Source organism: Sapajus apella, unplaced genomic scaffold (assembly GCF_009761245.1).
Source record: "Sapajus apella isolate SASKATOON/1434 unplaced genomic scaffold, GSC_monkey_1.0 scaffold3, whole genome shotgun sequence".
Lineage (NCBI taxonomy): Eukaryota > Metazoa > Chordata > Mammalia > Primates > Cebidae > Sapajus > Sapajus apella.
In genome coordinates, this window is record NW_022436943.1 from 62,786,845 (window position 1) to 62,808,509 (window position 21,665).

A 21,665-nucleotide genomic window follows, 5' to 3' on the forward strand; every position below is an offset into this window, starting at 1 on the left:
TCTCAAAAAAAAAAAAAAAAAATTATTTCCTTAAAACAAAAGAAAGAGGCAGAGAGAGAGAAGGATCTGGGGCAAAAATGCTTAAATCCAGGATGTGAGTATGCTAGTTTCTAAGTTATTTTCTGTATATTTGAAGTCTTTAGCAATTAAAAATAAAAATATTATTCCATCTGTAATTCCATCTGTAACAGTATGTCTTGGAACCCAGGCTAGCTTGGAGGCACAGCTTCTCACTATGGAGGGAGGTCCAGCAGGGAGTGGGTCAGGGGCCCACTGAGGGGCTCCGCCACAGAAGGACAACAGCACCTGGGAGTCACTGAGCTCCACCTGCCTCCAGCAATGCCTTGGCAGCCTTGGCTTCACTCCTCACCAGCTCTCAGTTCTGCCTCAGTTTCTCACCCACCTCTGCCGGGCCAGGGGTCTCCTGAGGCTGACCCTGGCCAGCGTTTGCTAGTGCCAGCTCTCTTTGCACTCCAGAGACTGGGGCTGAGTGACTGTGCTCCCCTCCCAAAGGTCTTAGCCTGGCTTACCTTTCTGTAGCATTAACTCCTCAAAGGAATTTCTACTGATGCTGACATACAGTTCCCAGACTATTTCCAGGTACTTTTTTTTTTTTGAGATGGAGTCTCGCTCTATCACCCAGGTTAGAGCGCAGTGGCACAATTTCAGCTCACTGCAACCTTCGCCTCCTGGATTCAAGCAATTCTCCTGCCTCAGCCTCCCAAGTAGCTGGGATTACAGGCATGTACCACCATGCCCGCCTACTTTTTGTACTTTTAGTAGAGACAGGGTTTCACCATGTTGGCCAGGCTGGTCTTGAACTCCTGACCACAGGTGATCCACCCACTTCGGTCTCCCAAAGTGCCAGGATTACAAGCATGAGCCACCACGCCCGGCCCAGATACCACTAAAGAATTTAACAGCTAAGACCCCCGAATGCTGCCAGGTCCTCAAACGTGGGCTCTGAAGGCACACATTGCTACCTCCTCAGACGCATCAGTTTTACCTACTTTGCACTTGGCTCTAATTTAAAACCACTCCAGATTCTCCCACCAAACTTGAAATAATCACTACGCTATCTCTGAAAGGGAGACAAAGCTGCTCATCCCCTGAGGACTTGGGGTGGATGATGTCCGCACCCTCCCCAGCAGGGTGAGGAAGGCAGGGGTGGCCTGAGAGGCCACGGGGCACTTACCGCTGGCACTCGCCGGCGTGCAGGATGAGCACCTCGCTGCTCCTGGTGCTGACGGTCAGCTCATGCTCCGTGGAGTTGAAGACATCCAGGAGCAGGTGGCACTGCCGGGTGCTGCGTTAAAGACAAAAGAAAGTTCACAATCCTGTGACAGCCAAAGACAAGTGACTTTTCCTTTTTCTACTCTCCAAAGATTTCCCGCCACTTAAGAGCAAAGTATATCGGAAGCCAAATGCTTCCAGGCTCAGAGGATTACGGAGACTGCTTCTGAACACAAGTGTGAACTCTAAAGAGTGGGTTTAGGCTTCAGGTCCTCCTTGGTCCCGGGGTCCTGGGGACATGTGCTCACAGCTGAGCCACACCTTTTACCAACCAAGTGACCTTGGGAAGGTAACCTGAGTTCTCCAAACCTCGATACACTGAGGACTAGAACACCTGCCTCTCATCTGTGGAGAAACACAGGCGTGCAGTACCATCCAATGAGGCTATGCCCAAGCCAGCATCCTCAGCTACCAGATTCCAAGCTGGGCACTGAGGCGTGAGGACAAGTGTCCTGCTTGCGTGTGTGCACACCCATTGCACGCTTCTCCCACACAGGCACCTCTAGAACTGGCGCAGATACTGGACGTCTCCTCACCGCCCTTTGAAGCCTGTTCTCCTTTGGTTACTCTCCTACAGAGGTGAGAAGTAAAATGCTCAAGTTCCCACTGTTCCTTGCAAGGGCCAGTCCATGTGGGGAGGTTCTAGCCAACAAGGCACAGACCTCTGGAGGCTTTCCTTCCCAAATACAAACACGTTCTTGGGAGGAGAGGGCTTTTGCCCTTCAGCCTTCCTCGTTCCCCTTCCTTCCTCCCTAGAAGCAAGGAGGATGCCTAGAAGCTCAGTAAGCCTCAGGGACACTGAGGACAAAACCCACCGGCTGTGGATGGCAGAGCAGGGGTCGGAGGTACTTGGGAGCATTCACATCCTTGAGCGGCTGGCACTGCACTGCCGGCCTCCCTCTAGACGCATTAGCTCCATGTGCAAAGTGGAAAAATTCAGCCCCACACGTGCCATTTGTGTCAGTCATCATCTGTTAGGTTAACATGACAGCTGAATGCCTGCCAAAAACTCATACAGTATCTTGGACACCAAGTATCACAGTCAGCACATTACCAGGTCATCGATAAATGTCTGCTGATCTCAATGGACAGCTGCACCCAAGGCAGGACAGACAGAGATGACAGCAACTGAGCAGAGGCCATTCTTCTTGGAAGATCAGGATAAATAGTTTTCATTGGGGGAGAAAACTTGGAGAAAAAGATCTGTGCCCTGGTCATTATGGTTAGTGTAGTGTGACTTCAAAGCATGGCCTTCCAAAGGGCATTTGATTTCTCAAATGTATTTCTCCAAGTGGGAGGCAAGGCTTTGCTGGTTGTTAAAGAAAGTCCGGTCAAAGGAAAGGGACAATCACCTGTGACTTCATCACAACAGCCTCAGGAGCAGTCCTCAGACCCCCACCGGCACTGGAGAGGGAGGCTCAGGAGAGGACAGGAGTGCTACCGCGATGTCTAAGACCCTGGATGGAGCACTCAAAACCCCGGGCTTCTCCCAGTAGACGTGGACCTCTATTCATTCCAAAGCCACACATGACCTCCCTCTTTCCAGAGAGGGGAACTGAGACGCCGGGGGTGCAGCGGCAGGCCCAGAAGTTCACGCACACACACATGCACACACACAAGTACGACTTTGTCAAAAGGCCACAGGGCATCTGTGAAAGATCAGTTTTTCAGAACATGGGCATGTGACCTGCTCTCAAGGGAAGGTGGGAGCATGTCACCATTTCCCTTTTTTTTTTTTTTTTATTTTTTATTTTTGAGACAGCATTTCACTTTTGTCACCCAGGCTGGAGTGCAGTGATGTGGTCTTGGCTCACTGCAACCTCCATCTCCAGGGTTCAAGTGATTCTCCTGCTTCAGCCTCCTGAGTAACTAGGATTACAGGTGCCTGTCATCATGCCCAGCTAATTTTTGTATTTTTACTAGAGGCAGGGTTTCACCATGATGGCCAGGCTGGTCTCGAACTTCTGGCCTCAGGTGATCTGCTGCCTCGGCCTCCCAAAGTATTGGGATTACAGGTGTAAGCCATGGCGCCATTTCTATCAGGTAGCACAGCGTCAATGGGGTGCCGCACACCGAGAGTTGACAGCTGCCATCAGTTGAGTCTGGGTTTTGTGGGTGGGGCTTCCTTCCCCAGAGGTTCAGCACTTGGAAAACATTCATTAGCTCTGACAGCTGCCTGCAAGAGGCCTCTCTGCTCAGCTCACAGAAAAATGAGCTTCCGAGAATGAAGATCTATTCCTCTGTTGTCATAACTTCATGAAATCTTTAATCACAGCAAAATCTTTCATCAGAAAAGGGAACTCGTTAAACATTTATCAGAGGAGGAAAATTGAAGTGATTTTTTAAAAGTCTGGAAGAAAAGGTTCAAATGTATTTTGTTTACAGTCACAGAACGGAGCGCTTAGGAGACGGCGCAGGAATGAGCATCGTCGGTACACAATGCGCTCCTGTCCTCTTCCTCTGCTTTTTTCTGACTCACTGTCTGAGTGTGGGGGCGTCTGGACCGAGTGTTTCTATTCCTTCTAATTGTTGACATGATGATGTATTGGTGGAGCTTGGCTTCCTAGCTGTTATTCATAAGTAAGTTTCCTTTCCCAGGCTGCAGCAGCAGTGTGTGCCACCATAATGTCACTGACTCTGGGTACCTTTCCATATGGCTTTGGATGCTTGGTTTTGAGGCTAAGGCTCTGAGCATACGGTTTACCTTAATTCTTGTGTGCTTTTTGGGTTTGCTTTTTTTTCTAGACACATCTATCTGAAGTATGAGGAAATCCATGAAAGCTTCCTGGAAGAGCTGAGGCCAGGGCGCATCTCTGGAGGACAGGCACGTTTGCCTGGCTTAGAAAAGAGAAGAAAACAAAGTCCCACAGCATGGAGGAGTCTAGCTATTTTGGGAATATGGAGTCAGGTAGAGTGTGGTAGACCAGGCTGCCGGGTGAAAACAAGAAGCCCTTTTTCGGCAAAGAGGGCAGCAGTGTATGTTTTACTCAAACCACTCTGACACAATGAGTGGGGCACTATTTCCTCAGCCCTGAATTGGAGATTTTTATTAATTATTTCATCCAGCAAATACCTCCTGAGGAACTGAATAAGAAACACAAGCTCCCTCCATTCGTGGCTATTATACCCCTGTGAGGGAAAAGGGCAGGACTGATGGAGTTGTTTTAAAAAAATATAAAATTTGCTGTCATTTTTTGTAAAATTAGAAAAAAGCTGAAAATGATTGCTGAATAACGGACTAAGACACAAAATCAATACCAGTCCTACACATCAACGAAAAACAATTACAAGACAAACTTCTTGAGAAAGTACATTTATAATAGAAAGAAAGTCCACAACGCAGGTAGAAATAAATCTAACAAAATACATGCACGATATTTATGCAAAAAATGCAAAAGTTTTGTGGAACAGTATTAAAGAAGAAAAATAAGTTCAGAGATGTACAGGTTGAGTATCCTTGATCTGAAATGCTTGGACCAGATGTGTTTCAAATACAGGGTTTTTTAAGATTTTGGAATACTTGATTATGCTTGCCAAGTGAGTATCCAAAATCCAAAAATCTGAGATGTAAAACACTCCAAGGAGCATTTCCTTTGGGCATCGTGTCAGTGCTCAAAAAGTTTTGAATTTTGGAGCATTTCAAGTTTGGGGATGCTCAACCCACGTTATGTTCAAAGATGGAAAGACTTAATATTTTTAAAGAAGTTATCTCTTTCCAAATTTCTATAAACTCAATGTAACTCAATAAGAAAAATCACAACAGGGTTTTGTTAAAACAACAATGTGGGAGGTTTTGGGAAGGAATCTGGCCTAACAGACATCAGGAATTGTCATAAAGCTGTAATCATGAAGACAGTGGCACTGGGGCAGCGACAGAGAAATACATTACTGAAAGAAAAGACAGCTGCAAAGCAGACCCACGAATATAAGGAAACTGGAGAGATGACTGCAGTGGTGGTGTTGATTAATTGGCACAAGTTTCACTTAATAGTGCTGGAAAAAATGATTATGCACATATACAGAAAATTAGATCCCTACCTCACATCATAAATAAAAATAAATCCCAAATAGAATGAATAATAAAACAGTAAAACAATATTTTAAAATCTTTAGAAGAAAATATAGATGAACAGTTCATGATCTTGAAAAAAAGAAAGATTTCTCTAAAGAGTTACAATACATATAAAATATAAGGGAAAAGAATAAAACATTTGGCTGCATTAAAATTAACATAACCAAAGCAAAGACAAGCTTCATGTTTAATGTGTTACAAATAACTTTTCACAGACATCTGCAGCACATTAAATTGACTAAGGATTTGAATTCTGAACTTATAGAGAACTCCTATAAATCATTAAGAAAGAAATGACCCAACAGAAAATCAAGCAAAAGACAAGAATCAACAATTTAAAGTATGGGAAACCCAATAACCAATAAACAGGAACAGAAGCTCAATCCAACTAGTAGTCAGAGAAATGGAAATAAACCCCAAAAGCATTCTTTCTTACATAACCTATTGGAAATATTTTTAAAGTGTCCCAGTACCAAGTATTGGCCAAGCTATAGATTGAGTGAAAATATGGAAACTCTTTTCCCTGCTGGTAGGGATACAAATTGGTATGACTCCTTAAGAGAGAAAAGCATTTGACCTAACAATTCTATTTGTAGCTGCCTATCTTAAATCAACTCAGAATTTAGTAAAAGAACACATTCAAAGTATTCAATGCAACATTGATTAGAAAAGTAAAAAACTGCTTTTAACTAAGTGCACATCAACTAGAGAGTAGACACAGGTGTACAATGATAGAGTTACATGGTGGAAACCTATGCAGAGGTGAAAATGAATTTAAAAGAACTATATGCCCCACCACAGACAAATCTCATGTTAAAACTGCTGGGTAAGTAAGTCCCAGAAGATACCATATAATGTGTATATATATATATATATATATATATGCATCAAATTTTAAAATATGTTTTAAAATACTCAATATTGTCTATAAACATCAAATTTAAGAGTAGTCATTCATGCTAAAAGAGCAAGAGACACAGTATGGAAGAATATACAAAGCTTTAACAGCATATTCTTATTTCTTTAAATTAAAAAATTAAAAGCAAATACAGTGAAATGCTTAAAATGGACAAGTCTGGGCGGTAGATAAATTGATACTTCTGAGACCTTTATTTATCTTTCTTATACTTGAAATGTCTTATAAAACGTATTTTTTAAGTCACTTGGAATACCATGTTAGCCTGCGATCCCCCGAGAAAGCAGAGCCTAAGAAAAGGGTTTGCACAGAGCTACTGCTTAGGGAAGGGATGCTAGGAACCAGGTGGAGTGTGCAGAGTGGGGAGCAGAGGAGAAGGTGATACCAGAGTGCACACTGCTGCACGTTGCTGAGCTGGTGGCCCTGTGGGCTCAATCCACCATCCTTCTATGGAGCCAAGGGGACTGTGCCTTAGCACTGCACCCGAGGTACAGAAGAGAAAATAATTTCTCTCCCAGCTCTTTCCCTTACTAGTCAAGCTTTCCCCCAGAGGGGTCAAGTCTCTCACACTTCATGCAGGCACTGTGCAGAGAGGCTACCCATGGGCACCCAATCCTACAGCCTCAAAGAAGGCAGTTAGAATATTCCAGAAAGCAAGAGATGCTCAGCACAGCTAAGGTAAGGTGCCATCAGGTGACACCTGCATAAATTTGGTTGCCATGGCAATAGCTAGTCTAAAAGTGGGCTAGTATATGAGGCAGGGCATAAGACATGTATGACACAAATAGTTTTTAAAAATTAAGTGAATCTCTTGACAACATTAACAGGAATTTTAAAAAATGACTTCAGATTTGATGGCAAACAAGGGCCAACCTGAAGAAATGATGCTGCAGTTAGGAATGCAATGACAGGAAAGCAATCACGTGATGGTCTTGGAGGACAGTTTTCCGCAGAGAATGAGCAGGTAATGCAAAAATCGTAAGGCACAGTGTGATCAAGAAACAGAACCAGCAAAGAAGAGAGCGATGTCAGAGTCAAAACAGAGGAAAGGTCATGGGGAAATATTCATATTTTATTCCAAGCATAATGGGAAGATATTTTGAGAGTTTTAAGCAGATGAGTGACATGAATTGGTTTGTGTTAAAAAAAAAAATATGTTGAGTTCCAATTCTGGAAAAGATGGAGTAAGTACAATCTACCCTGTCTCTCCCACTGAATGGAACTATAAGTCATGGATAGAATGCACTCAGCTGAAGATGAAGACTCAAAAAATAAATGTTAGAAGGTGGATCACAGTAGGAGCCAGAAACAAGTTATTCTAAACAGGCAGTGAGCTCCATCTCCCTCCAGTGCCACCTGGCCTGAACTGAAAAGGCAGCATGGAGTTAAGAGGTGTGCCCCGTGTATAGACACAGCTCCAGGGGCAGCCCCTCTTCCTGGTCCAACAAGCAGGAAAAGGCACTCTGAAGGGCCACAGAAAGTAGGGGAATCCCTGGGTCTTTTCTTTTGTTTCTTCCCTTTTCTCCAAGTCCAGCCTCCAAGCAAACCACAGGAGATAATGACATCATAGCAGTCTTGGCAGGACAGGCGCATACACCTCCCTGATACAAACTACCTCACTGACCCAAAGAGCTGAGCTCTCAAAACCATGGGGCCAGTCTGCACCACTCTGATATCCTTCTCTGTGCCTCTGGACAGTCAACCCTCCAAGCAGACACACACAGGGGGAAGCTCACATCTTGGCCTTCTAGTAGGCACATAGGGATAGGAGCCCCCAGTAACTCGCAAAGATTTCAGAAAGGAGACTGACCCGAAGAGCAAATAAAGTCATGCATGAACTCCTAAGCTCACCAGGGAGATGAGCTTGAGAGAATCAGACCCTGAAGAGCAAACCGTGGGCTTTGATAACTGATCTCCGGGCAAGAATGCCGACAGGCACCCAGTGCGGCTGATCCAAGGAGCACCACAAATGCTTTGAAACTGAAACTGCAGCACAGCCCGCAAAAAGCACTCTGCTAAAAAAGGTACCAATACTTTCCTGAGGATGCACACAAGACCCCAGTGCCTCCCAATACTATAGTCAAGATGTCCAGAATACGATCTAAAATAACAACACAGAAAGAACTAAGAAAATATCAAGTCATGAGGAAAAAGTAAACAACAGACGATCATTTCAAGGTGACTGTCATATTAAAAAGACACTTTGAATGCATTCCAAGAAGGGACCATACTTGAAACAAAGGGAAAGATGGAAAATCTCAGCAAAAAAAAGCAGATATAAAAAAGAACCATAGAAGCTGTAGCAAAAAATAAAAAACTGAAAACTTCAAAAGATGGTGAATTATCTTAGTAATTCAGAGAACAAGTAAACATAAAATCAGAAAAAAATATAAGATAAACAAGAATACAATTGACCACCCAGATCTCATTATTACTCAGAGAAAATTCCATCCAAAGGTGGCAGAATACTCATGCTACCCAATTCTACAGGCAATATTTACCAATAATTACATTCCAAGACCATGGGTGGAGGGAGGGGTGACTAACGCCTGGAAAACAGAAACCATACAGTGTGGTCTGGGGACCACTGAGGAATTAACAAGTAAAAGTGCAGAGAGATTAACAAAACACCCAATGGAAACAGAAGAGAAAAAGGTGAAAAAAACAAAACAAAACACTCTTACGGGACAACAAAATCTCTAAATATCGTATCACAGGACACTCAGAAGCAAAGAAGAAAATAACTGGCCATTTAAAAAAAATAATGACCACACTCAAAAAAACATTTGACAAAAGACATAAACAGACTCAGAACACAAAAAGTTTGTTGTTGTTGTTTTGTTTCTTTTTGAAACAGAGCCTTGCTCTGTTGCCCAGGCTGGAGTGCAATGGCGCAATCTTGGTTCACTGCAACCTCTGCCTCCCAGGTTCAAGCGATTCTACTGACTCAGCCTCCCAGTCAGCGGGAATTACAGGCAAGTACCACCACATCGGCATTTCTCTCTCCCTTTTTTTTTTTTTTTTTTTTTTTTTTAGTAGAGACTGGGTTTCACCTTGTCGGCCAGGGTGGTATCACACTCCTGACTTCAAATGATCCACCTGCCTCTGCCTATGCTTACCGAAGTCCTGGAATTACAGATGTGAGCCACCAAGCCTGGTCCAAACAGCTTTTTTTTCTTTTTTTTTCCCCAATCTTTGCCTGGAAACCTAATCAAATGCAGAAAGCTAAAAACAGAAGACTGGAAAGCTACAAAGTAAACATGCAGCAAGCACAAGGAACAATGCATTCTAGATAGGGAGACAATGCATCTCACAGAGGAGACAATGCATCCTACACAGGAGACAGTGCATCCCACACAGGGAGACAGTGCATCCCACACAGGGAGACAGTGCATCCCACACAGGGAGACAGTGCATCCCACACACAGGAGACAGTGCATCCCACACACAGGAGACAGTGCATCCCACACAGAGGAGACAGTGCATCCCACACAGGGAGACGGTGCATCCCACACAGGGAGACGGTGCATCCCACACAGAGGAGACAGTGCATCCCACACACAGGAGACAGTGCATCCCACACACAGGAGACAGTGCATCCCACACAGAGGAGACAGTGCATCCCACACAGGGAGACAGTGCATCCCACACAGAGGAGACAGTGCATCCCCAAAAGTGTGACAATGCATTGTCTACTGGAGCAATGAAACAATGAATTTTTCTAATGTATGAAGAATCCTCATAAAAAAACAAGAAGGTCAGAGAAAGTGAATCATTTTTAAGGCACTGAAAGTAATGAATGTGAACTCAGACGTCTATATCCACTAATTTATCTTTCAGGAATAAAAGTAGAATAAAGACATTTCAGATAAAGGAAAATTAAGAATGCCAGTCATCAGTAGAACTTTTCTAAAACAACTTGTCAAGAAAATCCTTTAAATAAAAGGTAAATAATAACACAGGGAGAATTGAACATGAAGAAAGAAAAAATAGGAATACAAACAGTAATTATCTGGTCAAATGTAATCTCCTATTAAATTACTTAAAAGACATAGGATGATTACCATCAAAAATTATAACATTGGGTTTACAATGTATATTGATATAATATATTATACAACTAAGAAATGGGGAGGGGAAAGATAAAGGAGCCTATACTTTTTGAGATTCCATCAAGTGGTAAAATATTATTTCTACATCTACTGTGAAAAGCCAAGAGTGCTTATTATACTCCCTAGAGAAGATACTAAAACAACTCTACAGAGATAATGTTCAAAGCTCAACAAAGAAATTAAAATAAAATGCTTCAGAAAATCAAGTAATTTAAAAGAATACAGAAAAGGAGAAATGGAAGAATAAATAACAGCGTGAATATACAAAAAACAAACCAAAAATAAAATGGTAGCCCTCAATCCAAACATACCAAGAATTATATTAAATGTAAATGACCTAAACAGTCTCATTAATAGACAGAGATTGTCTGCATAGATTTAAACAAAAAAAACCACTCAACTATACGCTGTCTATAATAAATCCACTTTAAATATAATGATACAGATATGTTAAAAGAACTATACCAAAAAACACTAATAAGAAAATATTGAACTATTATATTAACATCAGACACTTAAAGAGGGACATTATGTAATGATAAAAGCCTTAATTTACCAAGAATACACAATAATTATTAATGTGTATGAACCTAACTATAGAGTTTCAAAATACATGCAGTAAAAACGAAAACAAAGGATAAATGGACAAAATCACAATTAGAGACTTCAACATTCTTCTCTCAGTGACTGATAAAACAAAGAGATGAAGTCAATAAAGATATAAAAGTAATAAACAACCAATTATTTCATTCCCATTGATACTTATTGAACACTCTACCCAACAGCAGAATAAACATACTTCTCAAGTGCACGGCAACATTCAACAAGGTAGACCATATTCTAGATAACAGAAAAAATCCTGAACTAATTTAAAATATAAACCATACAAAGTATGTTCTCTGACTAAAACAGAATTAACCTAGAAATCAATGGCAGAAGGAAAGGTAGAATATCTCCAACTATCTGGAAATTTCATCAATGCACTTAAAAATAACCCACTCTTCAAAGAGGAAGCCCCACTAGAAATACAATATTTTTGAGTGAACAAAAATAAAATATGACACATCAAAATTTTGTGACTACAGCTAAAGCAGTACTTAGAGAAAAATCTATGTCATTAAATGATTGTATAAGAAGAAAGAATAGCTTCAAATCAATAGGGCTATCTTCTATCTTAAGAAACCAGAAAAAGAACAAAGCCTCAAAACAAGCATAGGAGGGAAATAATAAGGGCAGAAATGAATGAAAATGAAAGCAGAAACATATCAATGAGCTGAAAAACTGATTTTTTAAAAAGATCAATATAATTGATAAACCACTAACCACAATTACAAAGGAAAAAGGAAAGATAACACAAATGACCAGTATCATTAATAAAAGGGGGACTGTCACTTCAGCCACAGACATTAGAAGGACAATAAGGAAATACTACAAACAACTCTACTCACATCAGTGTGACAACTCTGATGACATGGACCAATTTCTTGAAAGTCACAAACTACAAAAATCCATCCAAGAGAAAAATAGGTAGCCTGAAAAGTCCTATATCTATTAAATTCAATGTATTGTTTTAAAAATCATGCTGAAAAAGAAATCTCTATACTCAGATTGTTTGCTTATTGTTTCCATTCTACCAAGCATTCAAAAAGAAATAATTCTATATAACCTCTCCCAAAAAAATAGTAGAAGAAACACTTCCCAAAACATCTTATGAGGCCAGTATTATCTAATACCAAAACTAGACAAAGGCAGAAGGAAACACGAGCACACATACCTCACCAATAATCCTCAGCAAATTTTTGATAGCAGAAAAGCATCTGACAAAACTCAAATTTCATTTATGACTAAAAAAAAAAAAAAACTACTAATAGAAAAAATCCTTAATCTTCAAAAAATATGGATGCTAAAAAGTACAGAATTCAGATAAATAAAATCAAAGACCTACATAAACAGAAGTATCTACAGTGCTCACAGATTGAAAGGTGCAATATACTTATCAGTTTTTCCCAAATTAATCCATAGATTTAACAAAATTCCAATTGAAATCCTAAAACAACACTGTAGACGTAGACAACCTTATCTGAAGATCTACACGGAAATCCAAAGGAACAACAGACAAAACAGTTATAAAGAAAACTCTGAGGACTTGGAGTTTTGGAGGATTCTACCCAATTTTAGTAGTAAAAAGACTTACTATAGGATACACTCACAAAGTGGTAAAGACTTATCATAGGGTATACTAATATCGTAGTAAGGACTTACGATAAGGTATGCTAATCAGGACAGTGTTGTATTGATGAAAGAACATAGTTCTCTGGAGCAGAATAAAGAGTCCAGAAATAGAATTACACATAGATACAGTCATTTCATTTTTGACTAAATTAGAAGAGACTTCAGGGGAGAAGAGATAGTCTATTCAACAAAGAGTGTTGGGACAACTGGATTCCATTTGTAAAAAAAAAAAAAAAAAGGAAAACTTAAGCTTCACAATCTATATAAAAGTTACTCAAAACACACAGGCAAATGCAAAACAAAACTATACAATTTTACAAGAAAACATAAAACAAACAAAAAACAAACAAAAGTAGGAAAGATAAAAGAAAAATTAGATTCATTAAAATTAAAAATACCTTTCTGTGAAGGATACTGTTAAATGAATGAAAAAGTTACAGAATTCAAGAAAACATCTACAAATTACATATCAGATAAAGGACTTGTATCTGTAATATATTTTTAAAACTTTCAAACCTCAACATTAAGAAAACAAATAACCTAATAAAGCAGGAGGAAGGAAAATAAGAAAAATGTCATGTAGGTGTTTTAGAATACTTTATCATCTTTTTTTTTTTCTTTGAGATGAAGTCTCACTGTGTCACCCAGGCTGGACTGCAGTGGAGCAATCTCAGCTGACTGCAACCTTTGCCCCCTGGGTTCAAGCAATTCTCCTGCCTCAGCCTCCCAAATAGCTGGGATTATAGGCATGCGCCACCACTTCTGGCTAATTGATTTTTTTTTTTTTTTTTTTTAGTATAGACGGGGTTTCACTACATTGGCCAGGCTGGTCTTGAACTCCTAACCTCCTGATCTGCCTGCCTCGGCCTCCCAAAGTGCTGGGATTACAGGGGTGAGCCACCACGCCTAACTTTGGCATCTATTGAAAGAACTGAAAAGGAAAAAACTGAAGGCAAAGTAGCTTTGAAAAGTTGTCACAACTATTCAAGAAAGAAATGAGAAGGCTTGTCCTAAGGGACAAGCCTGAGTCAACACATGGCTGAAAGCCCAAAGGACAGGTCTGGGGCAGACAGGAACATGGGAGCATTTCCCCATCAATGACTGACCAGCAACCCCATCTTTCTGAAGGGTCTCTGAAGCTTTACATTATTGAAGAGAGGAAGGATAACTGTTTCTAACTTTTTAGTCAATACACTTTAAATAACATTTTTTAATGTTTCCTTAACAATTTGGAATGGCTGGAATCAAAAAGATAAACACAATAACAAATATCACCAAGAATGTACAGAAATCAGATACTCATACACCATGGGAATGTAGAATGGTGCAACCACTTTGGAAAACAATCAGGCAGCACATTAAACTATTTAAAAACAGAGTTACCATCTATGATCCAGCAATTCCACTCCTAGGTTTGTAGCCAAGAAAAATGAAAACATGCATCCATACAGAAACTTACACACAAGTGTTAATAATAGCATTATTCACAATAGCAGAAAAGTGGAATCAACCCAAACGTCCATCAACTAATGAATGAATGAGCAAAATGTATAATATCCATTCAACAGAAAATTATTCAGCAATGAAAAGAAATGACACATTTATACGTAATTATGGCTGAATCTTGAAAACAATACACCAAGTGAAAGAAGTTAGTTGCGTGCTGTTTCCACTTATATGAAATATCTAGAGTAAGCATATCTAGAAAGACAGACAGCAGATGAGTGGTTGATCAGCGGCTGCCTAGGGTGAGGGAGGGAAGTGGGGAAGACTGAATGACAGCAATGGGTACAGGGTTTCTTTGGGGAAGATTAAATGGGAGGATGAAAAGTTCTAAACTGAAGACTGTTGTGACAGCCGAACAACTCTGAATATACTAAAATGTTGAATTATACAGTTTAAGTGGGCGAATTATGTGGCATGTAAATTATATTTCTATAGAGCTAAAAAGAAGGCAGCCATTTGATATCCTGAGTGTACAGGAAGCAGGGGCACCCAGGAACGGGGGAAGAGATCCACCAAACACACTCATGGCCCACACAGCAATGCTTCATCTCTCAACTGACCCACACGCAGTGCCATAGTTGAACAAACAGTTAAATCTTTGCTACACTTCTCATGTGTGCCCACGAGGGATCACCGGTTAAGGAGGAGAGCCATGAAGAACACAGGCGGATGAGGGGCATTACAATGACTGCAATTCTGCCTCCGGGTGACGGCCACCAGGTCTCGGAGCTGCACTCATCTCATCAAAATGCATTTGTAGCACATCAACACATTTGTAGGGCCTCAAAAATACAACATTCAAAATATAACATATAATGATGATTACGTCCAATTTCGCTTTTCGTTTCCTGGGAATTAAGACAATCCAAATTCACAAGAAATTATTTGTAGAAAAGTATTTGCAAGTAACAACGTGAAATCATGCTTCATGTGTCACCATTTGGAAATTAAACTCTACAGTGATTAAACAAAGAAACAAGAGCTTTAAAAATGCAAAATGCAAGAATCCCAAACATAAGTTTAAAAAGGGACTCTGACTAATTGATGATGTTGAACAATCTACCTTTCAACATGTATTCAATCCCCAAACCAAGCACGGTAGACTCATTGTTAACGGATGTTTATAAATCAGACTTTGAAATATATTAAAAAGTATACAGTGCTTATTAATACCAAATCTTTAAATCTCTTGATATTAATACTATTTTAAAATGAACTTTTAACATATAATATTCAGTAATATACCAATCTCAAATAAAATATAGATCACTTAAAGTTCTTGCTTTTAATAACAATATGCATCAGTAAAACATAAAACAGGTCCTCTCAAGATAGACCTGTGAGCAGACACAACACCGTGAGGTCATCCACTCGGAGATGGTGCAGTTGCTTGGGTAACAAGCGGATGACACGTGCAACTCGGGAGCACAAATGATGGAGTCAGTGTCAGTCCAGATGGAACGTCAACCTGCTCCTTCGTGTGTGGCTGGGTCCCAGCTCCTGCCCTGTACAGAGCTACAACGAATTAAGAACAGGAACGGCAACAAAATGTGTGTTCATCATCTCAGGGCACACGGGCCGACAGGTAAGGGATGAGGTGAAGTGAATACATTGAATTGTGAAGTTCCCTTCCAACAAGAGGGTCTATGAATTGACGGTGACGGCAATCGCAGGGGAGGGTACTGTGTGGAACCTGTCACATCAGTTTGAACTTGTTCTCCGGCCTTCTTTTCTCACAAAATTAGGTCTCAGCGCAGATCTCGCCCCATCTTTCCTTCAGTCTGCTTTCGGGTGCTTCTCAAAAGCACACCAAGGCCAGTGGCTAATGGTACAAGGATGGAGCCAAGGGCTGAGGGCCAAGGCTTCCTTCTAAGCAACACAGCCCTATTCCTCTCATTAACCAGCACGAGGGGTTCACTGACTGGTCTGTTTGTCTGCAATTTCCACAACGCAGAGGGTGAGCCCCTTACCTTGCCCTGGAATATGCTTTCTGAGAACTTCTGAGAGGTAAAACTGCTGCTGACGGCAGCATCCGGGTGAGAAAATCGCCATCAAGGGGGAAATAGGGCCACAGTTTGCTTCGCAGACCCAGTCTGGCTTGACCGTGCATGTGCACGGGACAAACACCCAGGCACAAGGCACATGGGTCGAGAGGAAACTCCGTCCTCACCTTCAGCTCTTGTGGCCACCTGTCGCCTCCTAGCCTCCCACACCTCGTCTACATCCGATGCCTCGTTATAGGCACAAAATGGTTTTTAAAAAAGAAACGTGGAAAGTTGATCAGACTTTTAAAATATCACAAAGGAGTCTTAATGTGGCACTTAAGATAATTCCTTTCAATATTTATTTCCTAAATGTCCCAACCAAAGACCTGAATAGTTTATATCCCAGAAGGAAGGCTGGATATAGAGTGCATAGAATTTCCCCATACATCTATTTCTTTTGCAACTTCTTGTGAATCTATAATTGTTTCAAAATAAACTGAAAAAAAAAATATGACATGGGTCTGAATCAAACCAACAGAATCTAAAAACTATTTCTATTTTTAGTCATCTAAGGAGGGGAACAGGAAAAAAGAGGGCTGCGGTCCAGAAGCATAATGGAACTTGAACAGTTTCCCCCTGTAGAAATGTACTTAGCGTGAGAAAAAAAGTCTTAAATCCTTGATACTCCCAAAGAGCATCCTAGACTCCCCCGTTTCTACACTAGGTCAACCAACAGTTTAATATCACTTCCGTGGTACACATATGGTGCTCCCGTTCTAAGAGCATACTGATATTGTCAAGACATCACAGGACAAATGAGCACTGGCCCATTTACTATGCTCATTTAGAAAGATGCAGTGAGCAAGGATCAGGAAAAACAATCATGTATCTGATTTAAATGATCTAAATAAAAAACAGTGAAAAATATGTTACATTTATTTATACTTTGTTCTTATTAAATTAGCAACAGGTTTTCACAACCTGTTTCCCCTACATCTTCCCCTTCTCATACATGACATCTCCATTTTCCCAGATTCTCAGGACAAAAGTCTTAGAGTCGCCACACCTCCTGTGAAATAGCAAGGCTTAGCCCGCGGAATGCTTCTTCTGAGGATACCCAGAACCTGACCATCCTTTCCACTTCAACCTACTCTGTCTCAGGGTCACCAAGTAGGACTGACACCCACTCCCACCCACCCCACAGCACACATTCTCCCACAGCAGCTCTTCAGCTTTTCACAGTGCTTCCCACCTGCTACACTGAGGTTTGCTTGTACACCGCCTGGTATATTTATGCTTCTCCCCTATCTTTCTCCATTCCAATATAAGCTCTTTGAGAGCAGGAACTCAAGTATACTCAAAGCTGTCTTCAGAGCCTAGGGCAGTGCTCTGCAGAAAATCGGGTGCAAGAAGTAGTTGTTTCAAAGAGGGAGAGAGGCAGGGAAGATGAACGCTGTGCTGGTGAGGCTGCAGAGAGCCAGGTCCGATGATGCAAACTTCACTGTACTATATACTAAGAATTTTTGATGGGCAGTTTAAAACAGAAGACCAAAACCTAGAAATTACTTATGACTTTTTGTAAGTCTTATTTCATTATTTATTTATGCCATGAATAAAAATTCAAAATTTAATTTTTAAGTTACAACAAATAAATTTGTGGAACATTTTATATTTTAGATTTTGTAAAATCTTAGATTTCTGCGATTAAAATTAGTTTCCAATCTCACACCATATACAAAAAAACATACGAAAGATGGATGAATAATCTCAACATAAAATTATTAATATATTAGAAGAAAATCAAAGAGAACATATGTATAATCTCAAGTAGGATACAGTGTTTTTTGTTTTGTTTTGTTTTAATGAAGCCCAGAAGCCAGTAAGAATAAAATAATTTTACTAAAAATTTTGGCAAAAAGTTACCATAATAATTTGTACTAAAATACAAATGGATAAGGTTAAAATACACAGCACACAAAAATTCCTGAAGATCAACAGAAAAAGATTAATAAAAATGTTTGGCTGGGCGCAGTAGCTCACACCTCTAACTCCAGCATTTTGGGAGCTGAGGCAGGTGGATCACAGGGTCAGGGTTGGAGACCAGCCTGGCCAATATGGTGAAACCTGTCTCTACTAAAAATACAAAAATTAGCCAGACATGGTGGCGTGCACCTGTAATCCCAGCCACTCGGGAGGCTGAGGCAGAAGAATCACTTGAAACTGGGAAGCAGAGGTTGCAGTGAGCCGAGATTGCGCCACTGAACTCCAGCCTGGGTAACAGATAAAGACTCTGTCTCAAAAAAAAAAAAAAATTAAAGAGCCCAAGGTTACATATAAGAGAACACATAGAAGAAATGCAAATGTTCAATAAACATAAAGATGGTTTACCTTACTCAAAAATAAGGAAATTACAATTATGCACAGTGAGATCCTTCACATGCATCAAATTGCAAACAATGGAAAGAATGAGGTATTCAACGATGGCTATGAGCTATGATAGGGAGAAATGACACTGGGGGGGTAAATTTGGAGGAAGTTTCCATAACATATATTACTACTAAATGTTTAGAATTCATATTACAAAAAACCACCACACATGCACAGAGTTTATATACAAGAATGTCCAATGCAAAACTGCCTGAAATAGCAGAACATAGAGAACAATCCAAACCTCGCTCAACAGAAAGCATTTAACACGCTATGGGATATCTATCAGACGGAACGGCATGTGATCTGTAAACAAATGAGAAGCCCTGGATGTACTGATAGGGAAAGATGATCAACATCGATTATATTTCTTTAATTTGCAAAAGATTAAAATTTTATTTCTATTTTAAAAACAATAGTAACGGGCCAGGCAGGGTGGCTCAAGCCTGTAATCCCGGCACTGTGGGAGGCTGAGGCGGGCAGATCCCCTGAGGTCAGGAGTTCAAGATCAGCCTGGTCAACAAGGTGAAACCCCAACTCTACTAAAAATACAAAAATTAGCCAGGTGTGCTGGCAGGCACCTGCAGTCCCAGCTACATGGCAAGCTGAGGCAGGAGAATCACTTGAACCTGGGAGGCACAGGTTGCAGTGAGCTGAGATTGTGCCACCGCACTCCAGCCTGGACCACAGAGTGAGAGTCAGTCTCAAAAAAATAAAATAAATAAATTAGTTATAATAATAGTAACGTTATGTATATTTAGATGAATGGAAAAATCTAGAGAAAGCTGTGTCAAACTTTTAATAATGAGTGTCTGTATGAGATGATATGGCAACAGATACTCACCTGACTGAATATGTTTCCACCAGGCATACATTTTGTATAGTAAGTTTGAATGACTTTAGTTTTCAGAAGAAAGAAGTGGGGGGAAAAACATATTATTTGATATAATCTTCCTGCTATTTATAGATGAGGAAATGCAGGGCTCAGAGCATCTGAGAGACCTGCTCAAGGCACAAACCAGAGATCCAGCCCCACTGATTCCAAACCCTTTCTTCCCTGCTTGGGAAGTCAAGGTGCCCTGTCACAGGTGCTTGCTTTGTCCCTACCATGTGCCAGTCATGTTAGAGACCCACTTAAAAGGGGAAACACAGAGAAGACGCTGCCTGTGGCACGTCTGTAAAGCCTGAGAGCCAGAGGGAAGAGCGGCGTGGTCCCCTGCGCACTGCAGGCTTGTCACTCATCAGACATACAGTTTCTTATTGGAGTCCTCCCTACCACCCTCTAAGGGGGCCTGCTTTATAAAGATTCTGTAATTCACCCAACATGGCAGAACTGGGATTCCAACACAAGGCAGTCAGCCTCCAAAACCCATGTCCTCCTCCTCTCAGCCTTGCTGCACCCTGCTGGTCAGGCCGAGGCCCCCCGTGACTAGGGGCCCGATTCAGCCATGAACACCAAGCTCGTCCTCCCTCCTTACTCTGCCTGAGTCGCTCACTTGTAAAACAGGGCCACACGTTCTCTAGCCCGCACTCCCTAGCATGTCAAATGTACAAGGACAGCTGCTGAAGTCTCCCATGAACCACTGAGGGCGATTCAGGGACTAACTCACTTTGCAGAGGGTCACTGTAAATTCTGAAAAGTGGCAACCCTGGAAAGTGCTTCCTAAGGGGGAAAAGGGGTTACAGGGAGAGTAGGGTATCCAGCAAGGCACCTGGCACTTAGTGGGTGCTAAGTAAATAAACCAGTTCCTTTATACACATTGAGACGACAAGGTCACAATGCCTACATGCACAGGGCTGGCCAGGCCACACGAGGAATGAAGAGTGCTAACAGCCTGGTCAATGGGACCCTAACAGTAATGGAAAATTAATGCTTTTGTGAAAAGATGACACTGCTCTTGGCTACCTGCTCGGCAGGTAAGGGCCAGATGGAGGTCAATCCCATCAGGCTCAGGCCCACCACGGCCGCAGCAGGTGGGTTCTGCTCCAACCATGACCCACCTCTCTGCGCAGTCCTCTGGGAACCTCTCTGTACTTGGGCTCCCAACTTCTCCCTTCCTCTGCACTCCACTTCCTGTCCAGCCAATCCTGCCCCTAAGGGAAGGAACCTATACTCCCCAGTTGTCTAAACAAACAACTCCCACCGTATGTCCTCTGGCTGGTCGTTCAATTTACTGATAGACACTCTGCCACTGAAACCTGGCTGGTCTCATCTTCTGGCTGGTCCAGGCAAATTTAGTTGTTCTTTCTTCAAAGCTCCTGCCACAGGTGGTTCATACCCTAGTTGTCACACTGCAAGTTTCTTCAACAATTCAGTTGACCACTGACTGCTTATTTCGCCTGGTGCTGCCCAGACGACAATGGATCTTAGGGTGGCTGCCTTCAGAGAGCTAAACATAGGTGGGAAGGAAGGCCGACAAAGGCTTCAGGATCCACTGAGGTCAGTAATGTCCTGTGGGAGTGCTGGGGACAGCTGCCGCAAAGCCGCTAGTGTTTACAGGACTGATTCATCCCTTTGTCCCTAGAACCGCATGAGCACACACACAAGGAAAGTGACAACATCAATTTTCAATTATCTGCCTTGTGTCAGGCACTGTTTATAATTTTTCAGACACTTTGTACACGGTTTTTAAACACACAGTTTTACAACCCTGCACAATCAATGTTATCTCCTTTTCAAGACAAAGGGAAAATGATGCTTAGAGAAATGTGAATGACTTGTTCGAAATCACACTGCAAATGAGCAGGAGAATCAACACTGGAAATCAGACACGGGCGCATTTGGCTGTCACTCCTGGTGCGTACTACAATTCTAAATCCTCGTTAAATTTAAAACCAATCTAATAAATAAACATCATAACTGGAAAAGGATCTACCATGATAAAACTCCATTGTGTCCCCTGCAGGGGAGCTGTCGTCGCCCCCCCTCCGCCTCCCACCCCGACCATAGGGAAAGTGACTGAGGTCTCAGTGGCAGGGTGTCTATCAATAATGTCATAACAATTACATCCCACGCCCTGCTCAGAGAAGTGTATTTTCCACATCGATCAGAGCAGAAATGTCTAAGATTGGACTGTTTATTATAACAGGCTATAAAGAAATTGCTCCTCAGGAGAGAGGGA

At 41.5% G+C, this 21,665-nt stretch overlaps 1 protein-coding gene across 4 annotated transcripts in view; it reads right to left on the minus strand.

Annotated features, from left to right (window-relative positions):
• TRAPPC9 (trafficking protein particle complex 9) overlaps nt 1-21,665 on the minus strand; it is a 701,893-nt gene that overhangs the window by 233,935 nt on the left and 446,293 nt on the right. For 3 of the 4 annotated variants that reach the window (XM_032246659.1, XM_032246652.1, XM_032246671.1), the window contains one exon: nt 1,196-1,306. The exons of the other annotated variant lie outside the window; for it this stretch is intronic. In XM_032246659.1, coding sequence (XP_032102550.1) covers nt 1,196-1,306 — 111 coding nt within the window. The remainder of the gene's footprint in view (nt 1-1,195; nt 1,307-21,665) is intronic. 4 annotated transcript variants of the gene reach the window in all.